This window comes from Anser brachyrhynchus, assembly GCF_964034855.1.
Source record: "Anser brachyrhynchus genome assembly, chromosome: 27".
NCBI classification, from domain to species: domain Eukaryota; kingdom Metazoa; phylum Chordata; class Aves; order Anseriformes; family Anatidae; genus Anser; species Anser brachyrhynchus.
Genome location: NC_137720.1, coordinates 2,988,854 through 3,004,230, shown reverse-complemented (window position 1 = coordinate 3,004,230; position 15,377 = coordinate 2,988,854). Strand labels below are relative to the sequence as shown.

Sequence of the window (15,377 nt, the reverse complement as noted above, 5' to 3'; positions counted from 1 at the left end):
ATCTGACTCCAGCCAGAGACTCCCCCTGCCACCGCCAGCCATGCCCGTGTCTGCTCGGTCTGCCTGTGAGAGGCCAGGTTTGGGGTCGAGTTGCAGGATTGGGGCCAAGGAGGAGGAATTTGTTTCAATGGCCACTCCGAGAGGCCTCATTTCATTACTCCAGCCCTTTCCCGGGGTTATTTGTACCCAGGGGAAGTCCATGAGCTCTGCCCTCCAGACGAGGGCAAAGGCCAGTGCCGAAGCAGAGCTGGGGCTCCCCAAGCGGTGCTGGGCGTCGGGTGCACTGCAGCCAGCAGGGACGTGGTCCTGGGAATTCTTCGAAGAGCCAGGTTTTGGCCAGAGTGGGATCGGAGCCCTCAAGTCAAAGGGAGAGGCAGCATGTGCTGGTGTCCAGGGGGAAATTGTTCCCTGGGGGATCATCCATAGTTCTGCTGCTGGAGCAGAGCTCTTAAAAGATGGAGAAGGACCTAAAAGTGTTTTAACAGCTGATTTTTTTCCCCCTTTCACTGCGGATTTTGAGTGGCTTACAAACAAAGTGCTTGGAAATGTTTTGTATTTTAATTATGGGTATGTGAGCGTTGTCTTTGCATCAGGAGACACTTGAGAGCATGAAGCTCACAGCCGAATACGCGCAGGGCAATGACGTGCTTGGATATGTTTTGTATTTTAATTATGGATACGTGAGCATTGTCTTTGCATCAGGAGAAACTCGAGAGTGTGAAACCTGCAGCCGAACACATCAGGGCAATGACCTGTAACGTGGGCCAGGCAGTGTTTCAGCACCATCCAATTCACCAGCACGGCCGCTGGGATGAGCACGGCGCTTCCTCCTGGGGGGTGCTGTGGCCATCAGCACCTCTCTGCTCAGGGTGTCCCAGGGGCTTGTCCCTGCTGGTGGGGACGTTGGGTTGGGTTTTGCCAAGAGGAGCAGGCTTCAGTTTAAAGGTCCTGTCCTGGGGTCAGTTATGCTTTTGTGCAGTGAAAGCTGATGTACTTACACAGGCGTCTGGTTTGTCTGGGAAGAGGTCTGGAGCAATACTGGGGATGTATTTCTCAACCCAGTCTAACAGCTTGTGAGAACCGGCGTTGCAGCAAGTCATCAGGGAAATGGAAAGCACCAGGCCAGAATGCTTCTGAACTCTGGAGGAGTATTTGGGGGAAAAGGCATCCAAGTTTGTCTCGCTGCTGCCTGGCGCTAGAGGAAAGTGGAACAGGGACCTGGCTTTTGTTGGTGCTCGGCTACAGCCTCAGTGCTGGATGAGAGCTGCGTTTAAGAAGCTAAATTCCTGTCTGATGGAATGACAGTCTTACAATGGTCTGTGTGAAATTTCAGGCTGAACACCACAGGTCCAGATTTCGGATGGGTTTTGGGTCCAGCCAGCTCAAAGCCTTTTGGAGCAGCCCCAGCCCCAACCCACCCAGTTCTGGGGCTGCGGCCACCCCCAGAGACAGCAGTAGGCACAAGGCTGAGGAGCTTGCAGAGCTCCTCTGGCAGGAATCAATTCTTTCCTACACTGTGCAACGGGGCCAGGAGCAGCTAGTACTGAACACCATGTCTGGAAGAAGAGATGTTCATCTTCCTTCCCCCTTTGCATGGGAGCCAGAGCCTCACACTCCACGAACTTCCAGCCTGGGCTCCCATGTTGATGTCTCCCAGCACCAGATGCTCCCAGCACCACCAGTACCCCCAGAAGCACACTGGTTCATGCCCCGTCCCGCTGTGCTGGGGCGGTCCCATCACGTCCCATCCCGTTGCGGAGCAGCCCCGACAATGGGGGCTGTGTTCGGCAGCACCGCCCGGCCCCGGCAGCCCACCTACACGCGCAAGCACGGCAGCAAATTTCGTGCTGCGTGGCGAGTCGCACCCACAGCTGCCCCGGAACAAAGGGGAGCCCAGCTCTCGCTGCTCCAAAGGCGGGGATGCGCTTTGTGCGTGCCTCGTTGTGGGTTTTATTATTTGTTCGTGTTCCTTCGGGTAGCGGCACCCCGGCGGTGCTGCTCAGCGTGGACACACGGTCGCTTGTGCCGTACAGCCTGTCCTCCCTGGAGGTGTCCGGGCCCTTCCCACGTTGTCCTGCCCACGTCCTTCGGTCCTGAGCAGCTGGGTCCCTGCTGTTCCCATCCACTCAAACTGCAGCACTGCGAATTTCTCTTCTGATACGCACAGAGCTTGTATTTCCAGTCCTAGTGCAGTGATGATGGGTAGGATGTGTGGTTTTGTACCAGCTGGGTGCACAGATCCCTGCTTTGTGTCCTCTATAGGATCGGGGTTGGACCTCAGTCCTTTCTGCATTGCCATTTAATGCAAAATCACCCCCCCACACACGTATGGAGATATCTCCTAAGCCTCTGTGCCAGGACCCCTGTCCTTCATCTCACAGACATTTCCTTCATGTTGGCCAATGCACAGTGTCAAAGCAGGTACTGAAATGCCTGCTGCCTTGCACCTTCCCTCCCGTGCTGTATCTGTGAATGAAGCAGGTTTTAAAGCATTTTGTGATCTTGTGAAGCACCACTATGCGAGCAGAGTAGGGACACGAGGAATCTCAGTCTTGCTAAATCTCTGTTTGCAGTATTGGCTGGGTTAGTTTATAAGTCAAACTTTCGCTTAGTAACAGAAAGGCATAAAACCAGCTTATCCATTACTCAGTTTAAGCTGTAACTGGAGAAATGAACCGCTCTAAATAATGAAGACTACAGATCAAAATGATGTCTTCCCTTAGACAGAAAGCTAAAGAAGTAATTTGAAAAGCTTTGTTCAGCATGACCTGGTCCCTGAGGACTGTGAAAGTCCTGGACATGACTTTAATTACTGGCCCAGTCCTATAATTATTTTGTCCTTCAACTACTTTTATTGCAACAGCTGGATTGGAAAATCCTTTGAATGAGCAAAAAAGATCAAAGCAACACTCCCCCTCCCGGCCCCTTCGCAACCTGTGGTCTGTAATCTGGTGTAACTGGGACGCAGCGGGCTGGCGACTTCGTTTGGGCTTCAGCCCAGGAGCAGGGACACAGATGGCCCGGGCCCATCTGAGCAGGGCAGCGAGGAGGCTCTGCCTCAGACCCATCCTTGAAACGCAGGCGTCTCTGCAGGGTCAGGAACGCCGCATGGGAAACCTTGGAAGCTGAGCAGCTTGCTGTCTTAATGCTTTGAAAATCCTGGCCTGTGTGTGTGGCCTGCAGAGGGGTAGGAAGGATGCTCACAGTTCTCCCCCATCCCTTCCAATCCAATAAATGTGATGGCTTTCAGACGCTCGCTGTGGTTACAGGGCGCGACGCAGGAACAGCATCTCCCTTAGGGAGAGCGAAACCCAGGGTGAATGGAGAAACAACACAGCACTGCCAGTCCCCCGTAAGGGTAACAGGGAAAGTGGCCTTAAAAGTTGTCTCGCACTGGGTTTGATGCTGTCTGGGGTTCAGGAGAGCTGCGAGAGCCATGTGTCGGGGCCCTTTATTTGCCGTGACATCTGCTCCTCGCCGGCTCCCCCAGCAGCTTTCCCTGCGGTACCCAGAGCCCGGCGCTCACCAGGTTTTGTCTGTCGTGCTGGGCCCCCCTCCCCTCTGCTCCTGCTCCGGTCGGGGCTCGGGAACAGCTGAAGGGGCAGCAGCATCCCGAGCTGTGTCGGGTTATTTATATTGCATGAAGACGGGCTCCTCGTGCTTGCCAAATGGCCTCTGCACACCGCTCCGCTGCCTGGTGACACGGCGCAAGGCTGCGCGCGGAGACGGGGAGGAGCAGCGAGGAGCCAGGCTGGGGATTTTCCACTGCTTGCTGCCCTGGCACTATTTCTGTCCTTAGCCGAGAGAGCTGTCTGCACGTCTGCTGCCCGGCATTTATAGCTCTATTACGGACAGGGCTGTAACTCAGCCGCGATGCAAGCTCTGTGCTACGGTAGCCTTTCTAAGGGGATTTTTATTGTACGGATAGGGTGATTTATCCTCCTTTCCGCTGTCTTTTAATCTGCAGTGACTCTATGGGTTTATCAACAGCGAAATAAAAATGAATGGGCGCGAAGACCCCAAGTGATGTGCTGCCCATCCCCAGGAGTTGGGATGGCTGCTTCGGGGAGTCCTTGGAGCACAGGGGCTAGAATGAGAACCCAGGGAGAGGAGTGGACGGAGTGTGGCTCAAAACGGGTTTATTTTGGTCAGGGGAGGTCCTGCCGTGCCCCAAACCTGCAGGCACTGGGCCAGCTGTGGGATGCTACACGCGAGGGTGAAGGCATCATCTCAGTGCCCGACCCCAGGCAGCCTCCTGCCCCTTAGTGCCGCCGCCAGCCCAGCTGGAAAACTGAGCAAAAGCAGCAGGCTCGCTCACAAAGAGAGGCTGCATCTGGGCTCTGCTCTCCTTGGCCCAAAAATATCCCCGTAGCGTTGCAGTGCGCGGCGTTGTATCGGGAAGGGGAACAGCAGGGCTGTGGTTGTTCGCTGTCAGCCGTGCAGGAGCACGTTTCAGGCCCTCGTTGGTGCTGGGTCTGTGTGGCATTGCTTTCTTCAGCAAAATCCAACTCGTCATTTTAACCCAGAATAAAAGCTGGGTTTTGCTCTTTGCTGGGTGTTTCTTGTGCGTAAAATACAGTTACAAAATACAATACAATGAATTTTTTAATCCGCAAATCATCCTTTTTCTTTTCTTCTGTGGGAACTGGTCGGTGGTTTTTTCCCTTGCTCTGGGGAACTTCCCTTCAGTCCCTGGGGAGAGCTAAAAGGCTAAAAAGGGTGAGCCGCATAAGTCTGACTTCGTCCATGGAACAAAGCAGGGCTTGGGAGGACAGGGACCACGGGCTGGTACCTGAGTCACCAGAGCCTGGGAAGTATTCCTGGCACCATTAGCAGCCCCGTCCCTCTGCACAAATGCGTTTGGATCACAAGCACTCTCTCCCCGCAGCTGCCAAAGGGAGGAAGGCAGGAAATGGGGCCGTAAAAGCGCGGTGACCTCTGCTCTGTGTGTTTTGCAGCTGAGGACCCGAGCAGCCCTCCTGCACGTGCCAGCGGCCAGCTCGCCTTGGGGGACGCAGCTGAGGTCGTGGCCTTGTCCCGACGTCCAAGATGGTCTTGCACAGACCCCACCTCACCTGCGCAGGGATAGCCTTCGCCCTGTACCTCCACCACCTCGTCAGCGCCATCGAAGTCCCTCTGGATTGTAAGTTACATTTTACCCCTCTAATAACTTCTGCTTGAATGGGAGACGAGGCAGAGCCGAGAAGTGCATGGAGCAGGCAGCTTTTTTGCTCCAGCCTAAGGTTTTTTTTCTGTTGTTTGTTTTGGGGTGTTTTTCCTTTTAAACCACGTGCCCTGCAGAAAGTCACCCTGGTCACTGTCAGCTGCAGTCAGTCTGTCTCAACAGCTGAGCAAAGGACCTGCAGCCACCCACCGAAATGGGACGGAGCAGCAGGGCCACGCTGGGGAGCAAACCAGGCCCTGGCAAGCCTTTAGCCCCTTGGCTTAAATGGAGCATCCCAGGATTTTTCTCTCTCTCTGTTGGGACTTTTTGGTTAATTATGCAAGAGGAGTTATGTTTTATTCAGAAGCACAAGAGTTGGGGGATATGGAGCGAAGAGGAAGGGGGTCAAGGGATGCTGTTTCTGCTGAATGAGCATCTTCAGGCCAGCACACGGGAAATGGATGACTTGTTTGGATGCGCCTGGGACAAGCGTCTGTACTGAGAGTGTGTTGCTAAGTCATGGCTCAGAGGCTCCGGTCCAGCTACTCTTCTGGAAACCAGTTTCATAATTTCTTTGTGTCCCAGCTTCCTCCTGTAGAGGCAGTTAATAATAATCAGGCTGTAGCTGCGGGGAATCTATTCTGACAGCGCAATGTACAGAAATCCTCCAGCGAGCAGTGCATTAGTAGAAAAAGCACAGCTTTCTGCTGAAGTGCCGGGGTTGTTCTTGATGGCAGAAATTTCTCCCGTGTGGGTTGCTGCCTGCAGAGCCCTGAGGGTGCCGGCCGTACCCGGGGTACCTCCGCTGGGCAGCAAAAGGCGAAGAAAAATCTTCAGGCAGTGGCTTTTGGCTGAAATTTGGAAATAAGTGAAGAGAAGGAATAGGAAAGCTCAGGTTTGCAGAGGGGAATTGATACTTGCGGAACTTAAAAGCGTGAGGTGGGAGTCACAGTGCAATTACTTGTCTGTGCACGACTTGAGTCCGAGTTCCTGCTCTGCTCCGTTCCAGATGGTTGTGGAAGAACAAATCTGGTCCTGGGGTCACTGGGACAGAAACACGGCACTCTTGTTCCCAGCAATGGGAATTTATGTGGTGCACACAGCCCGGCGGTTCCTTCCAGGCCTGGCTTTGTTCACATCTATAACATTTCAGAAGTGAAGGCAGCCGGCGTGGAAGTAGGGGCCAGTGCCATTGGCCAAAACTGAAGGCATTTGCAAACAGCACTATTCTGATGTTTCTTGTGCTTCCTATCAGAAATGGAGTAATTTTGATATTTGCTTGTAATGTGACCTTAGAAAAGTAAGAAAAATGCTGACAGCTGGTGGAGAACTGCTCAAGGCAGCCTTGCTCTCCAGCTCACCATTTCCCTGGCCACCTCCTCCCTGCTGCCCAGCACCCTCGCCTCCAGCACTTAATGAGCCTCCTCCTGCCATCCCTTGCATGGCAGATACTGGTAAATACACAGCCCAAAAACTGCAGAGACTCTGTGGAGCTCCATGGAGATGGCTGTCTTTTTAAGCTTCCCTAGGTGCTTTTCCCCTGCCCCACCCCTAACAAGGTTTATTCTTAGGATAAATAAAACCTTGCCTGCTGCTGTCCCAGATATATATACGTGCCTATTTTACTGGACTTTACAGGCACCTTCTCCAAGTTCGACCATCACCTAAAAAGCCAGCTCAGGGTTTATCAGCTTCTGATTTGGGGGGGTGAAATGGGGAAATCGGGGTCAGCCTGGCCATAGGGTAGGGGGTGACATATCCAACTCCTGCGGCTGACCCGCTGGACCATGGGGACACCAATTCCCCAGGTGAGCCCACCCAGTGCCTTGTGCCCTCTGCTCAACCCTGCGAAAAAAACAGAGGCTACCCAGGCAGTTAGCAGCTAACAGGATGCTCGGCAGCAGCTTCTCCCATATAACACTAAGTAGGTAGATCAGAACATGCTGGAACTGTAAAGTGAATTGCGCATAATACTTGCAGAGCCTCCAATAACAGTATTCTGTTTATGTGTGTGCATAATATGTCTATACAGGTTTGTTCTTCAATTAACCTTTTTTCTTCTTTTTCATTACGCTTGCACTTTGGAAATAACAGCAAATATTCAGAGTGAATGTAAGTGCTGCCCTCGCCTTCTGTCTGTGCATTTTAGTCTCCTCTGCATGTCTGGAATGGCACGAGGGGTCGGGGCTGGTGACGGCTGTGGCTTGGTGCGAGGTGTGCCTGGGGCATTGCCTGCTCCTGTGCGGGGCTGGTGACAGTGCGGAGGGCAGAGGGGACAAGTAGCACGCACCCCACACGTGCTCCTGGTGGCTTCTTCAGGTGTTGGAGGGCTCTGAACCACAAATTTCATATCTGGCCTGGGGAAGACACCCAGATCTGCTGCAGGACAGCAGGAAGAGGCTTCTCCCTCTCTGCACGACCTTCCTCACCGCTGTCATTTGCTTTGCAGTGCCTCAGCCCCCCACGATCACCAAGCAGTCCGTGAAGGACTACATCGTGGACCCACGGGACAACATCTTCATTGAATGTGAAGCCAAAGGGAACCCCGTTCCCACGTAAGTGCCTCTGTGCTGGGGCCCTGAAGTTTGTTAGCACTGGCCCTGGAGCAGCTGAGGCTCCCGGCAGGTCCACGTTGGCCACGTTGTCCCCAAAGCCAGCAGAGCTGTGCCACTGGCACCGGTTGGCACAGGTAAAGCTCTCAGCAGCCATGTACCAACCTCTCCCCTCTCCTCCCAGCTTTTCCTGGACGCGGAACGGGAAGTTCTTCAACGTGGCCAAGGACCCCAAAGTGTCCATGCGGCGGCGGTCGGGGACGTTGGTCATCGATTTCCACAGCGGGGGGCGGCCGGAGGACTACGAGGGCGAGTACCAGTGCTTCGCCCGCAATGACTTCGGCACCGCGCTCTCCAGCAAAATCCACCTCCAGGTGTCCAGTGAGTAGGGGGGCATGGGGCTGGTCAGAGGAAAGCAAGGGCTGCTTTGTAGGGGATACGTGGACAACACCTGGTGCTCAAACATCTCAGCCTGCTGCATCCGTTACCTGCATCGGGATGCATCCAGCCACAGGGCAGAGATAAAACCCAAGGGATTAGGGCTGTAGCCAACAGCAAATGCTTGGTATAGGTTTAAGGGAAGCTTGCAGGCACAGAAATGAAGTTTGCATCGAGGTTGTTCAATTGAAACCAGGCCAGGCCCGGCGGGATGGAGGAGGGAAGGGATCTGCAAGGCGGCCGCCCTGCCCTCCTCACGTGGTGTCTGTGCTTCCCGTGGCAGAGTCTCCCCTGTGGCCCAAGGAGAAGGTGGATGTGATCGAGGTCGATGAAGGTGCTCCGCTGAGCCTGCAGTGCAACCCGCCGCCCGGCCTGCCCTCTCCCGTCATCTTCTGGATGAGCAGCTGTGAGTCGGGGAAGCCCCTGCCCAGCCCGACCCTCCGCTCCCCTCTATCACCCACCTGCAGGGTTCATTTACCCTAATTATATTTAGAGTCATTATTGCTAGCTCAGACCTTGGTGGCACCCACACGTGGCTTGGGTCGGGGGTTTGCTTTTTGCCTTCACGGGGTCACTCACCCACAGGAGGCTCTGACTTGTCCGAACTCCCCCCGTGCAGCCATGGAGCCCATCCACCAGGACAAGCGCGTCTCCCAGGGCCAGAACGGCGACCTCTACTTCTCCAACGTCATGCTGCAGGACGCCCAGACCGACTACAGCTGCAACGCCCGCTTCCACTTCACCCACACCATCCAGCAGAAAAACCCCTACACCCTCAAGGTGAAAACCAGTAAGTGTCACGGTGATCGCTGCGGGTGGGTCTTCCCCAGCCTCCCTCGGGAAGGGTTCTCCTTTCAGGCACCCTGCTTCAGTCCTTGACATCCCGGAGACCTACCAGGCAGAAGAGTGGCATCCTTCCCTTTTGTTCAGGATGGTAGAAGTTGGGATGAGGACTGGCAGGACCCGGGCTGCTGCCCTGTGGTGAGGGGGAGCTGGTTTCCTCCCAGTGCCCCGGGGAGATGCTCGGTGCAGGTCCACGCAACTGTGATGAACTGGAAAGCACTGCAGTGCAGATGGGGCATTCCCCCATCCTTAGGGAGAAGTACAATGCCAAGTGATCTTTCCCTAGTTTGAAACGTTTGAAGCACAAACCATAGCCTTTGTTTGCTCCAGGTTTAGATTTATGGGGAACCCCCAGCTGTGCTGGTGCTGCACGGGGGGGCCAAGTGTGTGTCCATTGCCTGACCAACGAGCCTCACACAAGGCTCAGGACTTAGCGGCTGTCCAGGAGCTGATGCTCAGCTCTGGGACATTGCAACAGGAGGGCTGGAGCCTTTGGGCCTGAGTGGGTACACACGGGATGTGCTCAGGATGGCCAGAAATGCTCAGGATGTGCTCAGGATGGCCAGCGATGCTCAGTGAGGAGTATCTCTGGGGGGCAGGTGGAGCAGGCACAAGGCTCCCCCTGACCCCTCCATGGGCAGGGGGCCCTGGTAGCCTCCCCTCCAGCAGGGAGGCTGCTCGGGAGGAGGCCGGTTCCTGATGCCAGGGCATTTTCCACCAGGCAGGGGGCCACCAGCTGAGCGCTGCAGGGCACAAAGCTCTTGCAATGGTGCTTCCATGGCGTGCACGGCACCGGCACAACCTCGGCTGTGAGCGGTGTGAGAGCTGGCTCTGGTGTGGGGATCACTCCTGAGCCCCAGCTCTAAGAGCTCAACCAGATCTCACAGCAGCTGAGGCTGGAGGTAACGCTGTTAAAGCCTCCTGAGAGCAGGGAGCGAAGCACGACGTGAGACACAGACAGGGCCGGGAGCGTTTGGCACTTCTGTCGTAACACCCTGCCCTCTGTGCAAAGCACAAGTGGAGAATCAGCAATATAAACGCTGTAAGCAGGCACTTTGCTGGTGGCGAGGAGTGTGCGCATGTAATTCACTCTGAATATTATTTGTCTGTTTGCAGAGCTGGCCAAATAATGCCAACGTTTACCTCCTGCTGAAGGACTGAGTCCTGAGTTAGCAGGAGCTGCAGAAATTCTGGCAAACAGAGATCCGTGCTCACTGGGGCCTCCAAGGCTTTTAGCCTGGCGTATTGGTTTAGCTCTAGAAAAATATAAGGGAGAAATGCTGGGGGATTTCTGTGCAGGCAGCTACAAGCAGCTACACCCTGATGCCTCCACAGCATCTGCTCCCAGGCTGGGTGGCACTGGGCCCTCTCTGTAAGCTTTCCTTTGGAAATTTCTGTTGCATTATCAGATGCAGATGCTACGTCAGTCCCCCTTGTAAGCTAAAGAACCGAGGCTCCAATTTTTTGTCTATTATAATATAAAAAATCTTTATATGCCCAGCGTTCAGAGGCAACGCGTTTGTCTCAAGCTGTTCGGTGGTCTCTGCTTTAAGCCATGAGCATCAGCTGTCTTAGAAAAGTCACAGGCTGCTGGAAAACGATTGCATGTGCTTGCTATCTATCTTCTTGATGCAAGGAGAGATAAGCACAAGGACTGGGGCGAGTGACACGTCTGTGCCTATTTTCCTGTGGAGCATTTTTCTGGTGGCTCGGAGCTTGGGTGGCTGCTGGGCTCCTTCGCTCTCCCATGCAGGAGCCTGCAGGTCGGGTGGGCTGGCAGTGGCTGGCAGTAAATGAGAGCAGCGTGCTATTGAGGGCTGATGGTTTCACATGGAACACAATCTACTGTAATTGTCTGGTAATTAAAAGGGATTTTGTAGTAGATTATGTTTTTAAAGCCTAATTGTTATTTTTTTTTCTATTTGTTCATCTTCTCCGTGCCTTTCTGCACCATTACGCTGCTGCCTAGCTGTGTCCAGTCTGCTCTGTGCTGGAATAAAGTAGCAGGAATACACTTACCTCCCTGAGAGAAAAATCATTTTCTTCTCAAAATTGAACTGTTTTTTTTTCGAAGACACAGATGTTGTTATACCAAGAGAAAAACACTTTGAGGAAATGTTTGTGATACGATTAGGTGGTGTTTTTCATGTATTTAACTGTCTCTCCGTTTCTTAGGAGGAAAACAATCTTCTTTTCCTCTCCCGTGTCGCTGTGTTATGTTGCTGTTTGTCTCCTAAGGCAGCCGTGCTCCGAGTGCCTCTCTATTGCTTCTGCTGCTGCCTGCCCTGTCCCCAGGGCCATGGCCCTGGTCCCCGTGTCACCTTGCCCCGTGCCCCTGCGCACCGCCGCACGCTCCGTGCCACTCGGTATGCTCACGCTCTTTTGTTTATTGCAGAGAAACCCCATAACGAAACGTCCTTACGAAATCACACTGACATGTACAGTGGTGAGTCTACACCGGCTTCTGGAGCCCCTCACGTGTTAACCCCCCTGTGCCTAACCCGACTCACCCCGTGCTAACCGAGCGTTGGGCTGGCTGCGAGCAGCATCCCCGTGCCTCCCGTGTGCGCGCCCCCGCTGGATGCGTGTGGTCCCTTCTGTCGTCCGTCACCCAAACTTTGCAAAAACCAACGCGAGGAAGCGAGCCGAACAACCCAACGGTGACCAAATCCCCTCCAAGTTTTGGCATCTTGAAATGATCGAGGTTTAAGCTAATTAACTGGATACGCAGAGCTCAGCTCGGGAGGTATTTGGGTTAATTTGGATCTGGCACAAGTGGAAATGTCTGGGGGTGAGCGAGTCCAGCGGCTCGGCCTCAGGAAAGGCTCCTGAATTAAAGATAAGACCCACGATCCCTCTTTTCGCTGTGTTCAGAACAAGCATCTATTGCACTTGTAGCCAAACACGGGCACTGGCTGGGAGTTAAAAAAAGCAGTAGTTGGCTTTCTCAGTGCTTTGTGTCTTTGCGGTGTGGTTACACGTGTTGAGCAGGGAGGTTCCCTTTGGAGACTGCTTTTGTGTGGCTCCCTGGGGCATGATCCTGTCCCTGAAGATAGATGGGAAGTGATGGGACAACCCAGGCGAGGTGGGCAAGCAGCCCGGGCTGGTTTCACTGCCCGGGGAAGCAGAATGGGGAGATGGGGCTGAGCATGATGCTGGGAGCGCAGCCACCACTAGGCACTGCTGGGGATCCCGCTATGCCCCCGTCTCGTCCCCTTCCTTCTGTTTTCCGCCCCGGAGCCCCAGGTTTCTTCATGCCCCTGCTCTGTGCCAGGCCGGAGAGCCGGGCTGGGGGGGCTTCGGTGCCGTGGGAGCGTAACTATGAGTTCAAGCGGTGCTGAGCAGCGATTTGCCTCCTGGCTTTTGTCTCTGCTAGAAACACATGCTTGGTTTGGGAACAGGGACCAGGATCTTGCTGCCTACCAAAGGCTGGGGCGAGGGGGATCTGACCCTGAGCCAGATCTGAGGTTCTCCTGCGCGTGTTGCCAAGTGACGCAGCCACGGGGGATTTCTCTCCCCCCACAAATACTCCTCTGAGAGGCAGAGATGGCTGAAAGGCAACAAAGGGAAAACGTTTCTGGCTGGAAATGGGGCTTGGGTCTGAGTGGGAGGCTTATCTGAGGGGTCTGAGCATGCTGGGGACCCAGGGACAGCTTGCAGCAGCACCTGGACGAGGTGGGGGCGGCGAACGGGCTGGGCATGGGCTGAAAGAGTTCGCAGAAACGGCTGCGAAAGGGGCTTGCAGGCAAAACAAGCTTCAATGGGAAGTGCACAAATTGAATCACGTTTAATAGAGGCCCATGGGAGGAGACGTCTCCCTGGTAGGCGCACGGTGGCGAGAGCCGTAAATACAGCTTGCGCCTCCCCGAGCGACGGGAGCAGCGCGGGCGGTGTTTGTGCTTCGAAGGGAACGCACGACTCCGTGTCTGCAGCCCTCGTGGGCTCGTGCTGGTCGGGGTCCCTCAGTCTCCCGCTGCACGTGTGTGCTCAGGGAAAAGGGAAGGTGGCAGTCAGGTGGCCAGGTATGAAATACAGACCTTATCTGCACAGGCTCATAGATTTCTACTGATTTCTCTTTGTAGCCGCCTGGAATAAACTGCCTGCTCCTGGCGCTGGCTGGGCTGTTTGCACTTAACGTCCCCTGGAATGTTTTATGGGTCTGGTGGATTCAAATCCCCAACCCAAGCCCTCTCAATGACCTGTGCAAAAGTGAGCTGCAAACCAGAAACGTCTTAATAATTCATGAACTGGTGAAAAAATTGTGATCCTCGGCCCTTTTTCTTGTTGATAACTCCATGTTTCTGCCTGCAACGATCCCTCTGGGTGCTGAAACCCACCGCAGCATGGCAAGGAACCTTAGGGGGAAGGGCAGCGGGGGACAGAAACCTCTGTCCCCCCGGTATTTAGGAATCTGGGAGGTTTTGGGGTAGCTGAAGGCTTTGCAGAGCGGGATGCAGGCAAGCTGGGAGGCATCGTCCCCTCCCCTGGAACCTGCCCCAGAGCTGTCATGCCCCTCAGGGACATGGGTGGGTGAGTGCAGGGGGTGGGTGATGTCCTGGACAGCACCCATGGGACCAGGCTGATGGTGGGGACGTGGCTGAGCCCCCTCACCCCACAGCTCAGAGTGGGAGCAGTTGTTTCTCCCCTGCAAAGAGGAATTACCCCGGCAAACTGTCTGCAGCTCTGAAAGAAAGAAAAAAGGATCTCCGAGGATTAATTGAGAATTTTATTAGCAGGAGTTCATCACCTTTTTAAATAATGGAAGTGAAAGTCTTTTGTTCTTCCTTTTGGCAAACCCATGGGATGTTTGCAAGCTGGCTGGCTGTGCAGGAGGCGAGCAGATGGGATGTGTCTGGGTGCGCACATTCCTGTTATCGCCTCTAAGTGGGAACGATCTGCAAGTTGATGTGCAATTTTTAAGTGCTGTCAGGTCGGGACTTTGGGGAGGGGCACTTGGTTCCTCGGGGCGAGATGCGGCTGGTTTTGAGATGTTTTGTTTGCAGCTGAACGGGTCCAGTTTCATAGAGGTGGGGGCAACAGCAGCAATCTATCGGGAGCAGAGCCTGTTTTTGAGCACAAATAAACAGCCGTGGGATTTATTCTTCTGTTCCATCCAAGCAGAGGAGTGAGACGTTGCTATTTGTCTGACAGCTTCCAGCTGTAGCTGCTGTGAGCTCAGAGCTGGTACCTCTGCCCGAGATAATTTCTGGCCATGTCCTATTAGAAATAGCAAAACCTTTATCTGTAGTCCTCTGCTAAGGCAAAAGCTTCTCAGCTACGCAGTGTTGCTGTTAGGTTTATTAAACAAGTGGATAGCATACTAATTTATCTCCCTTATTTATAATGTTCATCATTAATATATGGCTCGTAAAATTTGGCTTGCACTGCTGCTTATCTCTTCCAGTTATGCCCTGGGCTCCCGAGCAAACAGGTTCATCGCAGTGAGGTACCCAGCCTGTCCAAACAGGCTGCAGATTGCTGGCGAATAAAAGCCAATATTGACTTATAAAATGGTACATCCCCTCTCCTGATCACATAGAAGAGAGAAGTTCACGGGTCTGGTCAGAGCTGTTGATAAATGCTGATTAGAAATCTCGCCCCTGCCTCTGCCACCGATCCGCAGGGCTCTGGCGGGGGCAAGCGGCTCTTAGCCGGGGAAATGAACACCTCCAGAAGCAGGCGAGCACAGAGCAGCACGCCTGCCCGGTGACCTGTCCCTTAGAGACGTGCCTGTCCTGGTAATCCAGTAACCAAATAATTAATTAACCCTCTGATGAGCCCATCCCGGCCACTAACTGTCGGTGTGTGGGAGCGACGTGATGCGTGAGTGTGGCCATGCCCCGGTGGGTGCGGAGCCATTTCAAAGGCATGGTTTGATTCCTGCTTGGTTTGTTTCTTCCATTTCCTTCGAGGGGCCTGGCCACAAACTTTTCCCGATTGAACTCCATAAATCGTCTCTGCCCTCTCTCTCCTTTTTCTTCCCAGCCCTTTCCCTGTGCCAGAGCCCAGGCAGAGACTTCCCAAATAGCTGGGGGCTTCCCGGTGCGGGTGAGGGAACAGCCAGGCTGCCACCGGCTCATTTGGCTAATGAAGCTTTTGGGGCCAGCAGAAAAGGGCTAGGTCTGTGCCCCAAGAGCTTGCTCCTACCCCAGGGTGGGCTTTCCCCCTGAATTGCTTCACTATTTGCAGTGGTCCCGTGCCAAACCTGCCTGTCCTGCCCCATTTCCTAATCTCATAACTTCTGTCTCCGCTACTGCTGCTTTCAAACCCATCTCATCCTGTGTTGCCCTCACTGATCTAGTTTAATAATTCCAATTATTAATGGGATTTATTCCATTAATATATTTTTCTCTCTCTCACAAAGAGACCCCCACGGTGTG

General features: G+C 54.0%; 1 protein-coding gene across 26 annotated transcripts in view; it reads left to right on the top strand.

Annotated features, from left to right (window-relative positions):
• Positions 1-15,377, top strand: part of NFASC (neurofascin) — a 122,076-nt gene that overhangs the window by 64,384 nt on the left and 42,315 nt on the right. For 13 of the 26 annotated variants that reach the window (XR_013942308.1, XM_080568795.1, XM_080568797.1 and 10 more), the window contains exons 2-8: positions 4,959-5,143; positions 7,259-7,276; positions 7,614-7,719; positions 7,901-8,097; positions 8,438-8,560; positions 8,774-8,944; positions 11,393-11,443. Coding sequence is in view for 25 of the 26 variants with exons in the window: in XM_080568795.1 (XP_080424921.1) it covers positions 5,050-5,143; positions 7,259-7,276; positions 7,614-7,719; positions 7,901-8,097; positions 8,438-8,560; positions 8,774-8,944; positions 11,393-11,443 (760 nt within the window). In the remaining variant the exon portion in view is untranslated. The remainder of the gene's footprint in view (positions 1-4,958; positions 5,144-7,258; positions 7,277-7,613; positions 7,720-7,900; positions 8,098-8,437; positions 8,561-8,773; positions 8,945-11,392; positions 11,444-15,377) is intronic. The other 13 variants (XM_080568793.1, XM_080568800.1, XM_080568788.1 and 10 more) reach the window with 3 other exon arrangements.